The 25,334-nt window shown below is 37.4% G+C and overlaps 1 protein-coding gene across 1 annotated transcript in view; it reads right to left on the reverse strand.

Moving 5' to 3' along the window:
- Positions 1-25,125, reverse strand: part of LOC125665632 (uncharacterized) — a 30,774-nt gene extending 5,649 nt beyond the window's left edge. The window contains exons 1-14 of the mRNA XM_048898375.2: positions 24,445-25,125; positions 24,056-24,160; positions 18,944-19,042; positions 18,634-18,732; positions 17,727-17,825; positions 16,004-16,102; positions 6,081-6,172; positions 5,660-5,996; positions 4,518-4,709; positions 3,976-4,188; positions 3,714-3,778; positions 2,294-2,558; positions 1,959-2,121; positions 842-1,087 (exon numbers count right to left, since the gene is read on the reverse strand). Of these exons, the coding sequence (XP_048754332.2) occupies positions 842-1,087; positions 1,959-2,121; positions 2,294-2,558; positions 3,714-3,778; positions 3,976-4,188; positions 4,518-4,709; positions 5,660-5,996; positions 6,081-6,172; positions 16,004-16,102; positions 17,727-17,825; positions 18,634-18,732; positions 18,944-19,042; positions 24,056-24,118 (2,032 nt within the window). The 5' untranslated portion in view covers positions 24,119-24,160; positions 24,445-25,125. The remainder of the gene's footprint in view (positions 1-841; positions 1,088-1,958; positions 2,122-2,293; positions 2,559-3,713; positions 3,779-3,975; positions 4,189-4,517; positions 4,710-5,659; positions 5,997-6,080; positions 6,173-16,003; positions 16,103-17,726; positions 17,826-18,633; positions 18,733-18,943; positions 19,043-24,055; positions 24,161-24,444) is intronic.
- Between the last annotated feature and the right edge of the window lie 209 nt (positions 25,126-25,334).

Here is a 25,334-nt window from a genome sequence, read left to right on the forward strand (position 1 = left end):
AGAAACAAACAGATAATTAGAATGATCGAAAAAATCACAGGTATTCTGAGGAGTTGTAGCCCCCTCCCGCACGCTTAATTTTTTCAGCATTATTTGGTTTTTCTTGCGGTTATTAAAGTCGAATTACTTTCAATATATTCTTGATCTTGAAAGAAAAGGTTAAGAAAGAAATTATATTGATCCATTTTATAATAATCCTTCAAATCTTTTACTTAATAACAAAACTTGGTCATACAAGTATAACGAACGAGAGAGAGTATTCAAATTGCTTCGGGAGCTAAGAATGTACTGGGTTTTGCGCTGCCTGGTGGTTTTAACATCATTATTTTGTTTGAAAGTTTACCTTAAACCTTAAATGTAATTCTAAAGTAATTGCTTGAATTCTAATCAATGGCGTCATTTCCTGATCCCATAATGGAATGCCTTGCACAGTTTTTAAGTTTTTTGGGGCGTGGCGTGACCGATCTGTACGTTCCTTTGGGCGTGATTAGATCTTGCACGGGACGATTATGGCAGTGAACGGTTTGCACGGAACGCTGAACGATTAGCAGGGAACAGTGAGCGATTTGCACGGAACGATGAACGGTCTGCATGGAATGAAACGGAACACTTTGGAGGTGTAGGAGCACGCACCAGAGTCTGTATCTAAAAATCAGTTATGTGAAAATAGAAATAGATCAAGAGGAAATGTGATACTCTGAAGTCGTCAATGAGGTTGCATTTGTTTCATCCCGGTACATTTTCTTCAGCCATTATGCCTTTTTTATTAAAATTTATTTCAAAATTCTCAATATAAATACTTGAAAATAATGAGGGTCTTTTGTTGCAGAATACACTGTACCTTCCTTCTGGCTTTCAACTTTTCTAGAGCTCCGTAAAGACAAAGGAAAGTCTACCAAACGTTCGTACACAAGCTTTGGTATTTTTTTCTTCTCAGTCCTTTCCTTAACTCTAAAACACCCAGAATCTGGATCAGTCACTGTCTGGGAAATCCATTCCGTAGTTCCGACTTCTTTTTCCACTATGACCTGCTCCTTGATCTGTTTGTTCTCTTTGCACTTAAGATTGACAACAGTGAAGTTGTATCCTGCAAGTAGAAATTGACAGTGAAGTTGCGATCAGTACCGTGATTTCAATAATTATTTTTAGAAATCCAATTTTTATTGATTTTACGGTTTAGTAATACAACTGTGAAATCAAGCGAGATGTAGAATTGTGTTAAATCTGAGCAAAAGGGGTGCCTGGGTGTCGTAGAGGTAGCACTTTTCACGGCTGCGACCCGAGTTCAATCCTCGTGATCTGCATTGGTTGTAAGAGGGCGTGGTGGTTAGACACGTGGGTATTATCCGGTTTCCTTTCCTTTTTAAAAATGCTCCCTGACTCCATTAGGAATAAGTCTACGTGCTTTCATATATGTAGGTACATTGTATATACGAGGGCTGTTCGATATGTAATGTGTATTGTAAGATATCGCAAAAGCATTTGACTCAAATAGTGAAATGAACATTACATCCCTTCAAAGTGTTCTCCGCGGTTTGAAATACATTAGCTACATTACCAGTCCCCAGCATATGTAAACGCTGTACATATACCCGTTCAATGGAATAACTAACCCCCACCCCCCACCCCCCGTCACATAAGTGCTCAAAGAAAATATAGTTTCGACTAGATGCCAAACATACGTAAATAAATCAATTTTAAGCAGACGTGCGTGACCAGAAGAAGCAATGAATTTTGTTGATATTGATTGTACTAAATACATGTAGGTAGATACCCACTGTAATGGGACATAAAAACTACAATAAGTTGCTTGTCCTACTTTTTCCTGATAGCGAGTTTTATTTTCATTAACCGTGAAAGTGGTATAAGACTGCTAAGTTGACCGTGAGGTATATTTGCGTGTTAGGAACGCGAACTCTGGGTAGAGATAATCTCGGAACTTGTGTATTAGTTAATACCTGCACGGCCCACAAAATCCAACGTAGTGAAAGGTTGAGTATTGACGTTGAAAACCTCTCCCTGATCTTTTTTACCTTCCTCTTGATTTTCGTTTGATTGGCTATTTTCTTCTTCCATTAAATTTCCAACTCTAACTATTTCAATATTGTTGCTAAATCTTATCTGTGAAAAACAATTTTAAAAACACTCTGATTTAATGCATCGGGTAAGAAATATATCATCCTAACTTTGTTTCTCTTGTTTCCACGTTATATTTGAAGTTAATCATAATAATACCCCGTATTGTGTAGCATACACTATTTTGATATTTTCTAATGTAAATTTCAAATCTTGCCCGAAAAGTTTGGTTGCTGGGGGTGACGAAGGGCCCGAGATAAGGTTCCACCAACTGGTATCCCTCCAGCTCCCACTTCCGCTTCCTTTTCCTTAGTTTTCTGGGGATCATGCATTCCAGAACGAGTGAAAATACTCTGTCTTCTATCTTCTCGCGGGCGAACGCGCGGATGATGACTTTCTTGGTCCCACTCAGAGACCGTTGTATAACATCAACCACTTCTTGTTTGTTTTCTCTGACATTTTTCTTCTTGGCGCCAGCGTAACTAAAGTAACAATTATGCATGGATTACAAGGATATTCTGGAGTTTAAATGGTACTGATTACGGGGTTATTTAAAATACTAAACAAACGGATGGGCGAACACGCATTCAAATGCTGCTGGTCATCAGCAAAAAGGGACCAAGGACGTACGTGATTAATACGAGATGTATGATGTGGTTGGTTTTTATGTGATTAAGGTAGCTCGCTACACTAAAGCTTATACTCTTTATGACACTACGTCACAAAATGGCGACTTTGGGTAGCTCAATACACTAAAGCTTATACTCTGTATGACACCACGTCACAAGATGGCGATTTAAATGTTTTGTGAGAATGTTTGTATCAATCGATTTGTTTGTCTATCATCGTAGCTCAGTGGTTAAAGCATTGGGCTGGTGAACCGCAGATCTCGAGTTCAAATCCGCCGGAGTCTTTTGTTAGAAAATCATGTTGTTATCCAAATTTGCACATTTTCTGCCTTTTTGGTATGTGCATTTATTATATATCATCATATCTTTTATGATTAAATCAATTAGTACTGATTTGAGAAACTATGTCAGGGTGTAGTGAGCCACCTTAATGTCTTGATACATGTTGGGACGTCACCAGCTGCAGGTGAAGTACCACAAATTCAGACCTATGCTTAGCGCTCAGCAGTAAGGGACCTTTAACGTGCTAACGCTTGCCGCTATACGGGGCTTCCATTTTTAGGTCATATCCGAAAGACCCGTGGTTCTCACATCTTAATGCCAAGAGTTTGGCGAAAGAGCAATCACTACCGACATTTACTTCCTAGGTTTGCGGCGGTCATGGCATGAGCGGGGCTCGAACTCACGACCTCACGGTAACGAAGCGAACGCACTACCACTGAACTACCGGGATCGGTATAATAAAACATATTATCTGGGGATTTGTGGGCACCAAATATCTATATTTATGTACCAAAATGTTGTAAGCTTTGACGCTAAAAGGTATTATTATAAGTACATATGTATATCATCAGAATAGATTGTTGTGAAAAATATGTACTAAATTCTAGACAGCTGGAAAAAAATTAACAAAAACATAAAAAATGAATAATTTGCAGCAAAATTAACCATGCAGATTCTTAGTATTTCAACCGTCTTACATACCAAGTATGTATGATATTAACTTACACTGAAAGATGATTGATTTTAAAGGTAGCCGTTTTCCCCGCGGAATCTGTCTCAGCTTCTAACACCTAAAACAATGAAGATTGACATTAAAATGTTTATTAACACAACTGAAACTGTCTAATGATATTAGACGTTACTATCCGGCACTTTTCGTCAGTTCAGCAAAGACACGAAGGTATATGAATTTTCGCCATTAATACACGTGTGCGTGCTGAATGAATAAGTATTTATTGCAATAATTTTTTATATAGTTACTGAGCACCTCCCAGTCCTTTTCGTCGTCTGCTTCTTCCAATGACGTGGCTAGAACGCATACATCCTGCTCCTCCTGGTCACCGTAATGCAGAGGTAGCCGTATCACCAATTCTTTTTGTGGTTGCTGACCGTCACTCACCGTCATGTCTATGACATTAGTTAGGACTAGTGGTCCTGTCGCTTCCTCCTCGTCGTTATTAGCATCGTTAGAGTCCAAGACCTGGAAATCATCAAGGTTATGATCAAGCGGTATTTTTTTGTGTTTTTACAGCCGTTAAGGAGGCACCGTGTTGGTCTCTCTCTCTCTCTCTCTCTCTCTCTCTCTCTCTCTCTGAACAAACAACAACTTGTATATCTGATGAAAATTAGTACAAAGGATAGATTTTCTGATGAAAGTTTTGGAAGGAATATTGTAGTCGGGCTAACTGCAGGTAGAGCGATATTGAGGGTGCTTGTTGGAAGGCTTGGTTACTTTTGAGATTAGTCCACATATACTGTATATGTTTCAATGCATACAATTTGTGATATAAATACGAAGCTGAGCAATACCTTTACAGTAAGTTCTGCCACATCCTTAAAGGCATCGCTTGGTAGATGTATTTCCGCTCCCGGTTCAGATATCAGGCTGATATCTTGTGAGCCCCTTGAAATGGCAAATGTTTCTCCCTTCTGCGTGCTTTTTATGGCAAACGTAGTAGTGTTGTTTGACATTAGACTGATGTCTATTGTTATTTTTGTGATCTTTAAAAGTAAAACAATATACATTGTACATGTATCAAGATTCTTCAAGATTTATTATACATGTATTCATGATTTTAGAGCTGGGAAGAAATATTGAAAATTGTCGTTAGTATTTTATTCTTTATTTCTCTACACACTGTTCGCTTTAATTTATATATTGATTGATTTTTTTTCTTTCTTTGACGTCTCGTTGATAATTTTTTACTTAAATTGCGACGCCAACAGCTTTAGGCGAAGTAACACAAATTTAGACTTATGCGTGGTACTCAGTGCCGTACTAGTGAGGGTTCTTTAGCGTGCCAATGTCTGTCGCGACACGGGACCTCCGTTTTAAAGGTCAAATCCGAAAGAACCATGATTCTCACTTCAAAATGCCGAGCATCTGGCGAAGGAGCAATCACTACCTATTTTAAGGATGTACACTACATCGTCGTAATGGCTGACTTTCTTTTAAAACATGGATGAAATTATAAATATCAGTATTGCTCTATTCATTTCCAAGTTCATTGCCTAGCTGAGTAGCTCAGTAGGTTAGCACGTCGACTACAGAACTGTAGATCGCGGGTTGGAGACAAGTAGGGGTTTTGATTTTTTTTTTTCAGATTGCTTTCTACTAAAACTACATTTTTTTTAATTTTAAAATATTGTTGTAAATCCATATCAAATTTCAAATGGTGAATCATACCTCCTTAACGTCTTAGGTTTGACGCGACCATGGCCCGAACAGGGCTCGAACTCACGACCTCCCGGTTATGAAGCGAACGCTCTACTACTGAGCTACCGCGACCAGTTACATCTAGTTCTAAAATTAATTTGAATTTAACAAGCATTTGTGCAACTGAGTTCAGAGTATTGATTAACAGTATTCAAATCAAACGAATATACGTGTATTTATTGAAATAAATCTCTAGATGATGCTAATTATTTTTAATTCATCTAATGATCCTCACATTTTCCTCTTCCAGCTTTTCGAAATCCTGTATCTTCCCAACATTACCGTCTTGGGACACCACTCCGAATTGTTCATTGTGTTTCGGAATACCCTCAATGTCGATGGTAATTCTTAATGTTTTCCGAACAAATCTCCAAGTCTGTATCTCAAACATGTCACTTAGAACAGTGTCCTCATTCGCCAGCAGATATTTAATGTCTGTAAAACCCATTGGAAGTTTGCGACAGAAGAAGAAAAAGGCATCTTTTTCTTTTGTGGCATCAACCACAAGTCCTAATTGTTCACAGACATATTGAGTTCCAGGTTCTATCTTGGCGACATGGTGTAAAATCTGTCTGCAACGTAAATTTCAAAGTGATAAAGTCAATCATACAGAAATCCGCACAACATATTTGAAATATGTTACAGAATTACTATACCCATGTCGATACCCCGTCTCCAAAGTAATTTCGTTTTGAATTGTTTCTAGAACCTCAGTCTGACTTGCAGACAGTTTGTCGGTGATCCAGCTCTGTAATGAAGGACAATCATACATGTATGTAATGCGTTGAAATTTACACATGTATTACTGATTCGATACGCAAGAGCTTGTTCTGTGTATAATCAGTTATTAAATCGAGGCAGGCTACTGACAAACAAGTTGATGGTGCAAGGCTTTCAACAGTCTCGTTTAAAGTCGTTATAATGATCTAGTTTGCCAACACAATCTATCATTGGGTCAAATGCGGTCTGGCGTGTTTCTTACCGATTTGAGGCCGTTCTTGGCACACTGATTTTGACAACAGAAAACTTCGTTTACCTGATCAACATATAGGGCTCATAGCGGGTGTGACCGGTCGACAACGGATGCTTAGTCCCCCTAAGCACCTGATCCCACCTCTGGTATATCCAGGGACCCGCGTTTGCCCAACTCTTTATTTTGTATTGCCTAGAGGATTTATGAGATTGATCAGTGCTCCTTATCTTCGCCTTTCATATAAGTGTTAGGGCTTAATGAAACATATGTCAACGTGAAGCATCACAGTTCATACCCTCAGTTGTTTTTTTTTTCAAAAACGATTGTTTTTGGTTTACATCTTACTTTAATTTCTGTATGAAATCACAGCCATTAAAATAGACGTACTACAGTACACGACACGAGTTTTATGCGTGTTCCACGCAACGCGGTGGAAAAAAATTGCCCCAAACACGGTGGACTTTCAAAATTGTCGGCACCTTTGAAGTCCTATTTTTCCGCGCGAGCTAGAAATTGATGTCCACGTGTTATGTTATTGACCATGACATTGGATTGCAATCCGGATATCATAAACCATGCTGGGTTTTGTTACTATGTTGTTGAAGTAAGTTCCGAAATAAATAAGATGAAAACGTGCTTGTGAAGTTGTGTGTTGGTGGCTGTATTTCTACATAAATATTTAATAGCCAAAGAGGGTTATATAACATGGTGTAGAATCTAAACTTTTACGTCACTTGATGTCATACATTTGGGTGAGTTGGAGAAACTACAAACATTCACGGGCCAGATACATGTGCGTATGGCTGACGTTTCCCGCCATATTGAATTTTTGCTGTGATGTCGTTTTTCGGGAATCTCTAAGATAAGTTTTAAATACGACTGTATCATTATAATTATGGATCCCAGTACGGATCGAGGGGATATAAACCCGCCAGAAATTAGCCGTGTTCTGTCGTCCATGGATGAATTGTGTAACTAGCCCATACATACGAACTTACCTAAGCATGCTTTGTTTCATGGCATTCCTCAGAGTATTTCACACGAATGGCCTTCCCCAAATGACATTTTTGTGCACCAATCTACTCCATACGTTCCCCCTATAAGTGTAATGCCACCTATCATCCACACACTTATGATCCCAATTACTTTGTCAAAGTCCAGTGGGTACGCCCATGAAGATGCAGAGAAGTTTGTGTCCGACTTTATTGCTGCTATGACACTACAGGGCATTACAAATGATGTTCCAAAAATTTCTGCGTTTTCCCTATACTTATTAGGACCTGCCTTCCTGTGGTTCGAGACCCTACCACCTACATTTAAGACATCATGGTCACTTTTGATTGATGCATTCAGGGATAAATATGTCTCGTTCAGTCCAAGCGCAAATGGTTCTCTTATCGCTGAGATGGAGGCGTTTAACAATCTGGATCTGGGAAGGTTGACTGTGGAGGACTTTTATTTTAATATCCTCAAGCTGGGTAAAAAGCTGAAGAAGTCCCAACTAGACTGGATGGCCAAATTTATTGATGGCCTCCCGCATCAGTTAAAATTCTTTGTTTGTGCAGGGAGACCAACCAACTTTGATGATTAACTACAAAGTGCACGAGTAGGAGAATCAGTGGGATATGGTACAGGTAACGGTGCGAAAAACCACAACACTGACACTTCACTTCCACATTCATGTAATGCAGTTTATGTGCCAGCACGTGACCTGCAGGATCAAATCAACAATCTTGCTGCCCAGGTGATGCCCTTGACTGACATGTTGAAACGATCAACATCTACTCCAATCCAACATCACAGTGGTGCTGACAACATAGATATCTGTTTCAAGTGGCAGGGTCCAGGTCATCGACGGAATATGTGTAAGTGGAATGGATCCAAAGCCAGTCAGCCAGCTACGCAATGCCAACTCTGCATGCAATTTGGACATGTTGCTTCAGATTCCACTTTACACTCTGATTGCACATTCTCCGGAAAATCAGAGAGGCTCGGGCGCCAACGGACGCGGGCAGCTCAAAAGGGGCAACTAAAGCGTCGTCGTCGCAGTCAACCACAATGCCGCATTGTTACTGACAGTTTTGAACCAGCTGTGCATTTGATGAATTCGTGTGAACCGTGCAAAACGCGTGAATGTGTTTCTACTGACAGTGACAGTTTAGAACCTGCTATGAATCTGATGAATTTGTGTGAACCGTGCAATATGCGTGACTGTGTTTCTCCTGACAGTGACAGTTCTTTACCTGGTACACGTCCGTGTGTTCGTAACGGTGAATCATGCAGGTGTGAATTTTCCTGCACTGATAATGACAGTGCTTTACCTGTAGCAAATTCATGTCTTCATAATCATACTCATGGTAGCAATGTTTTGTCAACATCCTCTGATATAGACAGTTCTGATATTGTCAATGATACAAGTGTTACTGTTCAGAATTCATCAAAGATATTGAATATGCCTGTGTCAGTTAAACATGTTAACATTTCTGCTTTATTAGATGGTGGTAGTACAATCAATATTATGTCATATGAATTATTTAGTTCACTACCCCAAAAATCTTGTACCCCTTTAGTAACTTGTTGTAAAGACAATGAGATTGTGGTTGTTAGTGGACAGAAAGTTGATGTACTGGGTACTTCTTTGTGAAAGTTAGAGTTCCTTCTGGTAAACATTCTATATCTGTTTACATACTTAGAAATACTTCACATCCCTTGATTCTAGGTACAGAATATTTAGCATCTCACAAAATTGTGTTGAACTATAGGGATTTTTCTCGACAGTTTAAAACATGTAATTTGAAATGTGGTACTTATGTTGAGTTACCACCTTCCACAGAGAGCATTGTGCAGGTTAAGGTATCTAGGTCTGTTTATGTTAGTACCCAAGGTATTTGTATGACATCAAACAAAGCAGTAGACTTGGGATTGCTAGTTGCTAAAGCAGTTATTACTGTTCCACGTAATCATGTTATTTATTTGAAAGTTTTTAATACTACCTCTTCTTATATTTTGTTGAAAAGAGGCCAATGTTTGGCAAAGTTGTCACCGTTAGATGACACATGTCACGTCATTTCATTGCAAAGCCCCAGTCAAGCTGACAACCAGTGTAACAATGTAGATGTCAAAATTAATGATGTTCAGTCATTTATGTCAAACTTTGACTTAGCAAAACACATTTGTCTGATTCTCAGTAATCTGATTTGCCAAAAACACTATGAACACAAAAATTTGTTTGTTACAAAGGAAAATCCTAGTTTAGGATTCACAAAACTGGTTCAGCATCATATACATCTTAATCCAGACATTAGACCCAAACACCAACGTCCATATCGGTTGAACCCTGACAAAAAGGAAGTGTTACGTCACCACTTACAGGAACTTTTACATCAAGGTATCATCGCATCTGTAGCAGCTGATGAGAATGTGCCCATTACAAGCTCTATTGTTCTAGTAAGCCAGAGAAAGAAACCACAACCGGGTGTAAAAACCAGGCTCCAAGGAGTCTAATCTGTCGACGTATCGTTTCTGCTGTGATTTTCGTTACCTGAATTCCCAATCGCAGCATTTCAGGTATGCCATACCTAACTTAAAGGAGTAAGCAGAATCATTCACTCATCGTGTACCAAACCATCGATCTGAGTTTCGGATTCTTTCAAATGGGAATAGCTCCAGAATCGTCACAATACACTGTATACAACACATGCTTTGGGACTTACAAATTTTTACGACTATCAATGGGACTCAGCACAGCACCTAACTAATTGATGAACAAAGTATTACATGGATTTACCTTTCGTTCAGCATTGTGATTATTTGTTCTGATACTTTTGACTCTCACATGAAGGACCTATCGGACCTCTTTGAACGATTTCAAATGGCTGGTCTTAAACTCAATCCAAGCAAATGGTCATTTTCACAACGGGAATGTATTTTCCTTGGACATGTAATATCTAAAGACGGTCTTTCCCCACCACCAGACAGAGTTGAAGCCATACCTGCAGTAGGACCGGCGCACAAACTTCAAGACACGTTTTCTGTACCCTACATAGTTCATTCAGTCTGCTCCGACTCTCGTGTGATGATCCAGGATCAGACTACAGGGAAGATTTTGAGTGAACCTGTCAATGTCAACAGATTGAAAATGGCCTATATACGTGCACCATCACCGCAGCCTTATCTTCTTGGACCAGTTGTAACTCGTACCACTGTGTCACTTACATCCTCTGATAAACATAAACAGACAGACGCTCAGCCAAACTTGGAACTTGATCTTAAGGATGGCATTATGCCTGAGGAACCCCGGGAAGCTATTCCAGAAGAGAGTGATCCTAAGCCATCTGTGCCACAAGAACGAGTGCGACCTTCTCGTCTCCGGAAGAAACATCTTCGGTATAGAGACTTGGACCATCAGGATCCTTTGTCAGTTGAAATTAGTTCAATGTCAGACTCTGGTACAAAGTGAAACGTGTCCTTGGACAAAGAGGATAAGGTCATTCAAAGGAATACCTTGTTCACTTTTATGGTGAAACTGCTCAAAATTCTATGTGGTTACCATGGGAAGCGTTAAATGCCAAAACTCAACAATTAGTGAAGCAAAATCCTCCTCCATTCTTGACATAATTGTATATTTTAATGGGTTTGACATAATTGTATATTTTAATGGGTTTGACATAATTGTATATTTTACTGGGTTATAGGTATTACAGTTTTTTGTGAATTAACATGTTAGGGTTAAATAAACATGTATACATGTATATGTATGTATTGTTTGAATTTTGAAGAAGTGTATGAATAATCATTCCAAGAGACTGCTTATGAACCATGAATATTTTTATATGGATATATTTTCTTGCCTCTTTAGTTATTTTTTTTTCTACTCAAGAGGTAGGTACCTAATAATTTTGTTTTCTCTCACATTTTGCATTTATGGGCATATGACCACTTTGTTTTGAGGTCTACTTTTATGTGGATTTATCAGTTTAATGTCAGCGTATGATAGTGGTTTCATATCATATGATGAAGTATTGATATATAACTACATTTATTGTATTACCACTGTGTAAATGTTCTAGTCACTGACCCAGGAATGATTTGTGAGCTTACACACCATTATATACTTGCATACATAACATGAATGACAGAAGGTTGAAAGTAACATGTTACTGATTATGTCATTTCACTTTGCAAAGTTTATTTGCTGAGGTGTATATTTTGCACTCAGATTGTATGAATATTACCGGTAGCATTGGTGTTCACTTCAAACACGTGACTGCATTTTATATATCATCTTCACTTTTCATTATGCCCTGTGATATATATATATATATATATATATATATATATATACACACACACATTTTGGTCAGTGTAACTGGATTGCTTTCTCAATGACATGGTTCTTATAAAATTAACATAATTTTATATTTTTGCGGGGGTGGGTGGGGGGGTGTGTGTGTTATATTATTGACCACGACATTGGATTGCATTTCGGATATCATAAACCATGCTGGCTTTTGTTACTATGTGTTCTGTTGTTGGAGTAAGTTCCGAAATAAATAAGATGAAAACGTGCCTGTGAAGTTGGGTGGCTGTACTTCTACATAAAATAGCCAAAGAGGGTTATATAACACACGGAGGGTCTCCGTGGATGCCACCGCGCATCTCCGTGGATGTCACCTGTACAAAACCGTTTTGCTTGGCCAGCATGCATGCAACCCACACCATTCATTATTTAGAAGTTAGCTATAAATCATTCAATTTCGTAATTGTTGTTTAATGATACGATGGTGTTTTCGGTACATATTCGTATGTAGACTTTCTTGCAGACGTTCAAATCTTTTAATGAAACGCCCAAATTATCGACATCTGGTATATAAACACACCTGTGTTATTCCCACCACTCGTCGGTACATTGTTTCACGGCACGTGCAGCCAAATTATCGACATCTGGTATATAAACACACCTGTGTTATTCCCACCACTCGTCGGTACATTGTTTCACGGCACGTGCAGCACAAGTTCACCAAATAAAAGAAGGGTCATAAATAACGACAATCACATGCCAGTAAAATAGCAGCTCAAAGAAATGTATAACATAAGCAGTGGGGGTTTTCTAACGTAAGGTTTCCATTGTAATTAGGAATATGTGATTAAAATCTGCTTTATACATGTTTGCATTGGAGATGAATTTCATTATGTACTCAACTGTGATGCAATGTGAACAAAGAATGAAATTTTTATCACCTAATCAAATAAAAATTAAAAATATCTTTACTTTTAAACAAATCATGTCTAACAATCAATGTTCTTTTTTTTTTTTTTTTTGTTTGTTGTTGTTGTTGTTGTAAAACTCTACTTTCATTAGGAAAATAAATAAAATGTGCTCCCTTACCTAGAATGCCCATACTTCACATTAATAATAACACGGTTTTTTTTTTCTAACTTGATAAATACTCTATTTCACGCATGTATTATTCATTAAATGTATATATAACAGCTTTTTGTCTTTATATCTCTGTATATCATTGCAATAAATTGAATTGAGTACATGTAGTCTTGAAATATCACAAAGTATACACTTGACAACGATTGAAATAAAAATGCAGACGTTTTCTCGTTTATTCAGTGACTCACAAACTTGCCCGTCTTCTGAATGAAAGTTGTAAAACAAACGCACTAGGTTTTGGTCAGTGACATGTATAACATACATGTAATACGGGGGTACAATTCATCTAATCTCCGCCAGCAATGGGTTTTGGGTCAACTGTGCCTTCGTGGACGAATAATCTTGGTTAGCGAAGATGGAAAAAAAATACCTAGATAGTCCGCGTCCGCTTTCATAAACATGTATTATGAAGTTTAAATCGAAGAATTATCCAGTAAATCCAAATGTTGTAGGATAGCTTGTAGTTATTTTAATTTTGACTGAGAGGGTGATAGACAGCTAAGCACGTGACATCGTTTTAGAAGGGGGGGGAGGACTCATCCATTAGTCCTAACCCGGACCAGCCGAAAAATTTAACATGTAAAGAAAACAATATGGGAAATAAAAAAACAATATCAGAATGAAAAGGGATGGATAATTAATCAGAAAGAAATTGTACTTTCAAGATTAATACTGAACGTTTTAAACTTCCCGTATCTGCATACATTCATATATATTATAATCAATGATTACCAATGCTCTCTCTCTCTCTCTCTCTCTCTCTCTCTCTGTTGCTTTCATTATCCAATGCATCTAAATTTAAAAATTATTTCATATGGCAATTGAAATTTTTAATAATCCATAGAAGCAAATAAAATGCAAATCGTAAAGTCATATTTGTTTATATTGATATTAGTCTTTTTTTTTCATGAACTAGTTGCATTTGACACTGAGGTTTTACATCCTTAAATATTGATTACAGGCACGTAGAATCGGAAGGGGTGTAATTTGAAAGTTAAGAATTTATCCTTGTAGCGACCTACCCACTGCGCGATTTAAGAAATTGAAGTCGGAAGGGGGATTGAGAGTTCCAGCGGATGAAGACTACTCCCCCCCCCCCCAAACACACACACACCTATGTACACAATTGAAGGTTTTCATAATCGGACAATTTAACAACCATCTTAATGTTCAATCTGCAGTTTGGTCGGTATACGGACAGAAAGTCACAGGACAAAAAGTCACAAAATCCGTAGGACAAAAGGTCACAATGATGACTTTGGATCAGATAGGAGAAAAAGTCACAGGACAAAATGTCACTGGACAAAAAGTCACAAAATCGGGAGGAAAAGTCACAAAAATGACTTCGCAAATGAGACCCCATATATATTATTTTTATTTTATCTGAATAAAAAATATCTCTTTCAAAAATCAAAACAAAATTTTACAATAGATATGATAAAAGGAATAACAATTTTATAATTATTATCAAAATCTCATAGAAAATATAAATTTTGCATAAATATTTTCTTAAACTTTACAAAAAGAACAGATATGTTTTCAAATATATATCAAAAATCAATATTTTTTATTTTCTTATAAACTGTGACTTTTTGTCCTGTGACATTTTGTTCTACTTTCATAAAAAAAATTGTGACTTCTTGTCTTATTTTCTTTTAAAACTTAGACTTTTTGTCCTGTGACATTTTGTCCTACATTTGTACTTTCATAAAATTTGTTATTGTGACTTTTTGTCCATGGTCGTTTTGTCCGTGACTTTTTGTCTGTGACTTTCTGTCCTACATTCGTTTGGTCACACTTCGTCATTCAATAACTTTTTTAAAATAATAAAAAAAAAATTTGTCGGGTTAGCGGGACTATGATCTATGACTATAACAATTACCTGTGTATAACTTGTACATTCCATGCAAATTCGAAGGGGTTTTCGCCTCAATAGAACAATTGGGAGTCTTTGAAATCAACAGAAGTGCGTGGCTTCTGGCGGAAAGTGTGAAATATATTGGGTCGGCGCAAGTTACCCGTGATCTTAGACTAATTCTGATATCGCGCCGACCCAATATATTTCACATTTTTCATAAGAAGTCAAAAACTGCTGTCAATTTCAAATACCCAAACTAGCTAACCGTAATTTAGTTATACTGTGACAAAGACCCTAGAAATTTGTTTGGTATATACTTGTTATACAAAAATCATAAATTGCATTATTCAGACACTCCCGATGAACATTTTTTTTTTAAAGAAAATCTCTATCAAAGTGCATTGAACATAAGTCTCGGTCAAATGTAATTAATTCGGGATTTTAAAAATAAATCATTCGATGGTTGTGTATTTTTGCTTCTATGAATTATGTAATAAATTAATTCCAATTTGTTAATCATCGACAATGCTCCAATTTCTATATTGGATCAAGTTATATTTGTAACACAATATGATGGAAGTAATTATGTACCTTAAATAGCGCATTTGTCACACACACACACACACACACAGAGAGAGAGAGAGAGAGAGAGATGCATGCTTTTCATTTAGTGAATATACTAATTCGCATTCAAAACAGAAATTGCCTGAAAGTACGCATAATTTAAGGATATTTTAATGAAGAAAGGGATTAGAAGACTAAAAGAAAAAATTTCAAAATCAGGCTTTCTCAAAAACATAATATATAGTGTTTGGTATCGTTGGAATTGGCTCAAAATGCTGTAAAACAATATAAGTATGGGGGGAGGTATTGAAATTTTTTTCTTTTCTTAACATTCCACCTTTATCATGATTATTTAGCCTGCAGTACATTTTCACATATCCTGCAAGGCGCCCATGGCCACATCAAAGCTCCTTGAAGGTATGTGTATTCGCAAATAACACACACCGTGGAACACGGAGGACACGGTGTGTCTCCGTGGATTTTCCACCGTGGTCTTTCCAAGGTGGGGTATATAAAACTCGTGTCGTGTACTGTATATTCATCAAGATTCATGCGCGCATTGTTCAGAACTGCAACGCATTTGTGAGGAAATTGCTATCTTTACAGTAACAGAATAATTTATGGATCTGAATTGGAGCAGTGCGTACAAATATTCATAACATCCAGTTCGATACCAAACGTAAATTGCGTAAAAAATATTCTATAGAGGATTAATATTAATTGTGGCATTGTTGTAACTTACCCTGTCTTTTAGATATGGATGTGCACCAAAGAGCATCAAGATTTTGCTCAACTTATAATGTTGGAAGATGATGGACTTTTCAAACGGAGAACAATTATCCTGAAAAGGGGAGACAAGTACAAGAGGGCAGTTTCAACAAAACATGCTTTTTTTGTCTAATTACTGCATTTACAATTTGTCTTTAATATCTTTCTTGTTTGTATAATTATCGCATTCACATTTTGTCTCTCTTATCTGACCCCGTGGGGATCCGGTTTACAATAGGTCCTCAGTACCCTTTGCTTGTCGTAAGAGGCGACTAAATGGGGCGATCCTCCAGATGAGGCCACAAAAATTGAGGCCCCGTGTCACAGCAGGTGTGGCACGATAAAGATCCCTCCCTGTTCAAATGCCATAAGTGTTTGTCAGTAAAATATTCTTAAAAGGAACGTTAAACAATATACCATCAATCAAGCTCCCTTGTCTGAATAATGTATATCATCTCCTCTGAGTTTCCCCCCTGTTCCGAATGATGCCAGAGAACCGAAGAATTGCGATCGCTCCGAATGATGCCGGATGGTCCTGAACGAGGTCCATGTGGCATAATTATCCTCATTATGATGTCCGGGTAAAGTGAAGTAACACTAGTGTAACGAGATTTTTAAAATTCCCTAGCAACAATCGATGTACAGTCTTCGGAATTTTAAATATACTTCTTCACACTTCAGATTAATCACCATATCTAAAACCAGTTTCGCGCCATTTCTTATTATCTGGTGTCGGAATGACGTTGTTTTTTTGTTTTTTTTGTCTGTCGTGTCAATGAGAATGTCACATTTTATGCTAGATTTTAATGGGTTTTTTTAAACATTGAGTGTATTGGAGAAATGGACTCATTGTCTGTTTCGTTGTTGTACATGATCACTACTCTGCGTATAGTCAGGTTTTAAATCGAGGTAAGCTACTGACAAACAAGTTGATGGTACAGGGATTTCAACAGTATCGATTGAAGTCAGCATTTCGCAAATTCTATGGTCGTTATAACGATCTACTTCGTCAGTACAACCTCGCATTGGGTCAAATGCTGTCTGACATGTTTCATACCGATTGGCACACTAATTTTGACTGCGGATAACTCCGTTTACCTGATCAAGATATAGGGCTCACGGCGGGTGTGACCGGTCAACAGGGGATGCTTACTCCTCCTAGGTACCTGATCCCACCTCTGGTGTGTCCAGGGGTCCGTGTTTGCCCAACTATCTATTTTGTATTGCTTATAGGAGTTATGAGATTGATCACTGTTCGTTATCTTCACCTTGCATGTAATTAGGGGACACTTTTGTTCTTTCATTAAGGCCTACATCTTCGATACACCCTTGACGTGCGGAAAAAAAGGTACACAAATGTGCACATTTCATAAACGTTTAAACGAGTAGAAGGCGCACATTGATGATGTCATATTTGGAACCACCTTTCTTCTATAAATAGGAACACAGAAATCTGCATATAACTCTTCATTAAAATATTTTGTGACTATAAAACATTTAAAGGTCAATTCAAGGGCATAATTGGTTCCATATCATTAATCATCCTTTTTGACCCAAATGCACATGCCATGTACATGTTAATTTTGATGATTTTAAGACATGCAAAAGAATTAATAAATGGTTATAGATATTATGTCACTTAACGTCTGCGTCTAATCCTCTAAATTAGCTATAAATATAATGCAATTAGAACTTACCCAATCGAGAGCCCCGACCTCTGCCCCAGCGGCTACCAGGGCAACAGCCACTAGGGGGTGTCCCCTCATGGCGGCCTTGTGGAGAGGAGTGTGGTAGTTCTAAACAGAAATTGAATGCCTTAAATGATGACTGGTGTCAAGGGTAATAGTGCGAGGTAACGAATCAATAACCAGAGCCGTAAATTAACCTTCAATTTGAAGGAGGCAGGAAATTAGACGCTGAGCACATTTTGTGCACACTGAACACGTTTCGTGCAAAATCCTTGATTCTAGGGCCTTCTAAGATGTTACTTGACTAACTCATTCTAAAAGAAAGATTTGGAATGCTTTTTAAGGGAGGTATCATGTTCTTAGTTATTGGAAACAACATAAATTCTAATGAACTTTAAATTTTAATTTTTTTGGCTCAAAAGCTGCCTCCTCCACCTCCATGTAATTTACGGCCCTGATAACCCTGGACTTGTGAAGATAAAGGGACCACAATCTGAACAAAGTTGGATTTACACTAACTCCGGGAGATTGCATGTAAATTTCAACTTTTCAGGGCCAGTGGTTCTTGAGAAGATTTTCACTTCCATGGTTGCCATGTTTCCATAACACAAACTGCACGTTGTTATTTCATAAATAAAAGATAACATGCAAATATTGTTATTGTACCCTAACAGAGGTATAAGCAGAATTTTAGCGAGGACTTAATTTTGGAATTATCAACGAGGGTGTTGACATCGCTAAAATTGATTATCGCTAACAATTCATTACACATTGGAATTAATAGTTACCTTTCTTGGAATTATAATGTTGGTAAAATTAGCTTTCGCTGAATATATATGTATACCAATTTTTATTGAAAAATCGCTAATATTTGTATCTCGCTAAAACTCCCACTAATAACGGTCTTAGTCCTTACGTTATCAAATGTGTTGACAATGGCTCCGGTATCAATTAAGATGTTCACAATCTCTAGATTTCCTTCCTGTGATGCATAATGAATGGCGGAACTACCTGTCTAAGATTGAAATCCATGCAAACGATTAATACAATGCAATGAGTAAAAAGCTTCAAAATATACCTGCAATTATCTGATGATTTTAGGTGGTAAGAATATATCATCATATAGAACTGAGTACAAAATTTAATATAAGGATATGACCTTCTTATCATATATTTTTCAGAATAATAACGCTGTTTTATCGTTTCATACAGAAAGTATATCTTACTGCGTCTTTGTAATTCACATCGGCTTTTTCTTTTATAAATTTCTTAACTTCGTGAAGTTTTTTCTCTCGTATCGATCGTTGTAAACGAATGGCAAGAATCTACGACAAAAATAAAAAATAGAGTTGATATTTATAGTGTTTACTGTGAGTACATACATCAAGATGAAGAACACAAATAAATATAAGAAATAATTCGGTATCATTTGATAGATGTTTAAGTGTTTTTCTTTTCCCCATTCATGGATTGATTGATTGATTGTATCTTGCTTAACGTTTCTCTCGAGAATTTTTCATTCATATGGAGACGTCACCAAGACCGGTGAAGGGCTTCAAATTTAGGCCCTTACTCGGCGCTTACGGCCATTGAGCAGTGAGGGTTCTTTAGCGTGATATCCGAGGACCCGTGACATTCACACCTGATGCCGAGCGTTTGGCGATGGAACTGTCACTACCTGTTTTAACGACTAAGGTATGCGCGGCCAAGATTCGAACCCTAACCTTCCGCATGCGGGGCGAACACTCTAGATAACCACTAGACCACCGCGGCAATGGATAGGTGCACTGAGGGCATGCAGTTTTATATTGATTTGAGAAACAAATTTCGGGTTGTTTTTTTAAATACATGAGAATATGAAAATCTGAATGTACAGCACACCATCAATGATGAGGAGCAATGGGAGCCAGGATTTAAATAAAAGAAAACTTTCGGGTTTTTCCTTGTTTTTTTTTTGTTGTTTTTTTTTTTTTGATTTTTTTTTTTTTACACTTTGTACTTGGCTCGAAGATTATTTTTATCTAGCTACTGTGTAAAATGTAAGAAAAGTTTCGGGCACCGAGGGATGTTTGAAAAAAAAATGCTTTTCGCAAAACCAATCATCTTCCAAAAGATGATTTTGGCTATTGCATAAAATGTATGAGGAGTCTTGAGAACGAAAAATTTTGAAAGAACTAAACCCATCGTTTTTTAACCCCCTTTGGCCCACAGGGTAAAATTGAAAATTTCGAAACCTTATTGCACATCGACAGGACACCACATATCATATTCCAAAATAATAGAGGTTGGTTGGTGTATATTGTTTAACATCCCGCTCGAGAATTTTACACTCACCATTGCCGGTGAAGGGCTGCAAAATTTAAGCCTATACTCTCCGCTCACGGCCTTTGAGCAGGGAGGAATATTTACGTACCACACCCGCTGTGACAAGGGGCCTCGGTTTTTTTGTTTTTGTTTTGGCGGTCTCATCCGAAGGACCGCCCCATTTAGTCCCCTCTTACGACAAACAAGGGTTACTGAAGACCTATTTTAACTCGGATCCCCGCGGGACAAAATGAAGGAGGAGTTTCAGGAAGAAGAAAGTATGGCGGACCAGGGTACATTATGTAACAATGATATACTCGAACTTATTTTTAGAAAGCGCGGGTTTAAGAAATTAGAAAGGTAAAAAATGCCGCGTTTAAGTAATGATATGCAAAATCAAGCATTCGGTATGGTGCAATCAGGCGTCAGTCAGCGGGAAGTAGCTTGACGGTTTAACGTTCACTCTATCACTAAAAGCTGATTGATACGACTTCAGGGTCCATTAATGATCAATCAAGACCTGGTCGACCATTTGTCACAACACAACGTCAATAGGCGTTCGTGCGGCAACGCCATTTGCGGAATAGGTTACGTCTGCTGCGATGACGACGAGGGGGGAAACAATTGAATACCATGGTAGGATAATTCACCGTAGAACTGAAACGTCATGAGATTCTCTTCAGGAGACCTTTTAAAGGTTTACAGGGTAAACCCAACCATCGACAAATCAAGATTCAACGTTAGTAACGAGAACGGCAGAATACGAGTTTTCTGACATGTGAACAAACGTTATGTAGACTATGATGTACTTTAACGAGACAGATTTGGCGGAAGTAAAGTCTTGGTTTGGGGTGCGGATAACACCCCCCTCCCCCACTTGTTTACTAGTATTTTGCACGGAAACTTAATTGTACAGTCGTATATGGACCATGTTCCGCAGTCTGTGTTGGCGCCATTGAAACATTTACACAAACAAAGTAACAGATTAGATTTTCAGAAGGACAATGCGCGAGTACAAACTACGCGATTGACACGGAATTTTCCTCAAAGAAATGGTAGCATTGTCCTTGATTGGTCTGCCATTTCCCCAGACGTTAATGCGATTGGATATGATTGTGACGAGCTTGGTAGACGTGTATGCAGCCGTCCCAGAATCCACAAGAACCGGGAAGGGTGTTGTTGGAAGAGTGGCAGAATTCAATCCATTTGTCAATCAATAGAACGTCGCCTACGCGCCGTCATAAACCTATCCGGTTTTAGTGAACCAAATCAAAAGGATGAGGTGAACCAGCCATTGGAGACGGCTCCCTTTTCTGTGGTCACTAAAAGTAATTCTACTGTAAAACAGTTTAAATCTTATACATAGACGCCACAGGCAATGGTTTCTGAATAGTTTTAATAGTTCACTTTTGTCACGAGGAATGTCGAAATATCATTTGATTTCTAACCCCCATAACTAGCAGTTTTCGTCATGGTACTTTTTCATGAATAATGATAAACAAAATGGGCGGGTCTTAACACAAAGGACAACATTCACTTTAGGAATATCCTTTCCCCGTTTACGAATTGGGTGACTTATCTAATTGTGTTATAGAATCTTGGTATTTTTAATGCATGTTATTTATTCATTGTGATGATACTGCTAATACATGTACCTAAACACGTTATCAAAATATATTCGGTCAGAGATATCGCCACTGAAAAAAAATGAAATTAGAAATCATTAGAAATCTTATTCATCAAATAGTTATTTTCAACTAAATACGGAAGTTTTATGCAGAACTGTTAACCGTCAACATACGTTTCGTTCAAACTCTATATAATATAGCTATGTACACTGTACTAAATATAAGTCACAAGTGCCCACAAAAATGAATAAAAAATACTTAGCCCGACCTGCTCTCCTTTTCTCAGGCTCTTGATCGCATTTCCCTTGAAGCAAAATACTATAAATATCTGGGCCCGTATATTAGGATACATTTACCTTGATTATTTATTTTGATATTTAAAAAAGAACGTACGTGCTGTAAAAATACCTGTATGTGTAGTATACGCGTAAGTCCTTATGTTTTGGTTAATTATATATTACAAGTAGAATAATGAACCAAAAGATCTACCTGTATAGTGTGTATTTTAATAAAGAAAATAAAACCATACCAGTGCATTCCACTTGCGTGTAATGTAAACAAAATATATAATTATTTGTTTATAAAATTAGATTCAGAAACGTAAACTTATTTCTGATAATGATATCTACACGTTTACAACTAAAACAATTTATGAAAAAGTGTAATACATTACATATACATGTATACCGTATGTATCGAATACATTCTGTCTAAAGTACATGATGTTGAAGGCGTGTTTATGTTCCTAAAAGTTTTGCTGATTTTTTTTTTTTAATATCGGCGATATGGGCTACGTTTATCGCCATACAAAAAAAGTTTTTGATAATATACAACCATAGCCTAGATTATCTAACTGCACCTACTATCGTCCATATATTTCTAGATCTGTAAAGGTATGGGCGGGGCCAAATCCCTATGGGAATTTCGGCTAACGAGGAAACCTCAAGCTATATACTGTGTGTTGCCAGTGGCGTAGCTTCCATTGAGGCAACCGAGGCAGCTGCCTCGGTTAAAAAAAAAAAAAAAAAAAAAAAAAAGACACCTTTTACGTTGTTAAAATGTCGATAGCTTCTGGGGGGCTGCGCCCCCCAGATCCCCTGCCTCGGTAATATTCGAACCCAAGCTACGCCTGTGGTGGCGAATGTATGCACCGTGTAACATTTAAATCATAAAAGTGCAACTGTTAATGAGATGATTCGTGAACATGAAACAAGAAAATTTATTTTTGTAAATAAATTGGGGGAGGGGAATTTCATATAGCCATTTTGTTTCATCCGTTTGGGAATACTTTAAATGGATGGATATAAGACTTTATCAACTTGATCAAAGATTATAAACCTGAAGTATGATATGTTTCCAAATTAATGAAATAAGACAAAAAGTACCCAGTATTGTATTTTTAAACTCCTTCAGTTTATTACAATCTACACACTTTAAGATTGACGTCACTTTACGAGAGGAAGCGAGGTCAGCTGGATTCTAGTTCATTCATATATAAGAAGTTACAAATCGTGACGCCATTCTTGCACTGCAAGCAGCCGACATCTTGCATGTAGCTGGAGATAACTAAAAAATTGTCCGATAGGTTATTTATATTCTACTAAAATGTTGAAAAACCCACTCACTCTCATCTCTACCTTGGTTAGTTATTATGTATTGTTGCTTTGTAAATGTGTTCTTTAGTGGTTAAACCAACGTCGCGGTGTTGTCTTGGCATATTTGATAATGGTTATCGGCGCACGGACATTATCGGCGCACGCACCTGAAATGGATGAGTGCCTTCATAGGTTGTGTCGCCACTTTTGTTGTTTATTCAGGGCCGTAAATTAACCTTCAATTTGGAGGAGGCAGGAAATTAGGCGGGGGTCTGGGGGCCGCCCAGGCCCCCAGACGCTGAGCACATTTTGTGCACACTGAACACGTTTCGTGCAAAATCCTTGATTCTAGGGCCTTCTAAGATGTTACTTGACTAACTCATTCTAAAAGAAAGATTTGGAATGCTTTTTAAGGGAGGTATCATGTTCTTAGTTATTGGAAACAACATAAATTTTAATGAACTTTAAATTTTAATTTTTTTTGGCTCAAAAGTTGGAGGAGGCAGCTGCCTCCTCCGCCTCCATGTAATTTACGGCCCTGTTATTGCTGCTTGACCAATTACGACAAAAAATATAAGTTTTTTTTTTAACACACATAAATATTAGTCAGTTGTTTAGTAATCCGAGATAATCAACACATGTGACTTAGACAGCTAATTTCCAGTTAAATCCATCTGTGTAATTTTTAGTAAATGTTCATTACATTCGTTAAAATCAACGTATCCAAATATAGATCCGGAAGTGCAGGGGTTGTCGTTTGATAAACAGGTACTGGAACACACCTGTGGAGAGGGGGGTTCGTTAGTCTTACCTGTCTTTGTTTGAGGAGATCCTCACCAGGGGATGGTGGAGTTTCGGTAATGTCCGTGTCCATTTTGAGCACTGTCTTCGGGAGTTATTTGTGGTCGACATGCATCTATCAAAGAGTTGAATACCACGCCGTGAAATATAAACAGTGTCTATTGATTTTACGATGAAGTAAAACCTATGCTCTACTTTTATTTGATATTCTTGTTTGCCCAACTCTTTATTTTGTAATTACTGTTCGTTATTTTCAAATGGCGCTTACCTATATGTATTACAAGTATGTCGAAAATCATTTGATCAGAATGAATATTTTAAATAACTAATTTCATGTAAGTTTGCATAATATCTTATTTCAAACCCAATGTTACAACATGGTTTTTAAGATTACTGAACATGTAATTATCGTGGATAGTGTGGACTTTGGTCTACTGTCGGTGTTTTTCCTCTCTCTCTTTTTTCTCTCTTTCGTTTGTTTGTTCCCCCAAACTTCGCTTTAGCTTGAATATTACTGTAACAGATAATGCATAATAGTTAATGCATGAAATCAGGCAACAATTTGTGATTTTAAAGTTGTTTGATTTATTGCTAGCCTTGTTTTCTTCTTTCTTTCAATACTGTACACACATAATCGTTATTGTTTTTATTTAAGACGTAAGTTTTATGACGTAAAAGGTACATAGCAATGGTGTGATTTTACAGACACAAAAGTCAGTTTATTACATTTTGAAAATACCTCCTAAAACAAACATATACCATGACAAATAGTATTTATTTCCCAAATAATTTTTTTTACACCAGCTAGATCGATGGCAAGTCACATATTCTGTACCGATCAAGGCGTACATCTGTACGTCTGATGACGTAAAGTATAAATACATTGTTGTATATCAGAGTGTACATCATTAGTGTTTCTTCAGACAACGAATTCTACATAAAAATATCAGTACGTGTAGAGAGTCAGTTCTCGACACGGTGGCATGCGGCTTATTGGAAGAAAGAAAAAAAAAAGAACTTTAAAGGCACATTGAAGACAAAGAACTTTAACGGCACATTGGAGGCATTCCCCAAATTGTACAACTCCTTAAAAGCCTTTAAACTCAATATTTGTAAACATTTAAGATAGGCATTTTTACTGTTGCTATCTCAAATATTTACATGCGTATTTTGAAAGTTTTAAAATTAAGTACCAGCATCAACATCTGAATAGGGACTGAGCTAAATATAATGTCGATGAATATAATGAGTTTAATTTTTAAAGTAAATAGTAAAGTGTTTTCTTTGGT

The sequence above is a fragment of the Ostrea edulis genome, chromosome 10 (genome assembly GCF_947568905.1).
Source record: "Ostrea edulis chromosome 10, xbOstEdul1.1, whole genome shotgun sequence".
Taxonomy (NCBI): Eukaryota; Metazoa; Mollusca; class Bivalvia; order Ostreida; family Ostreidae; genus Ostrea; species Ostrea edulis.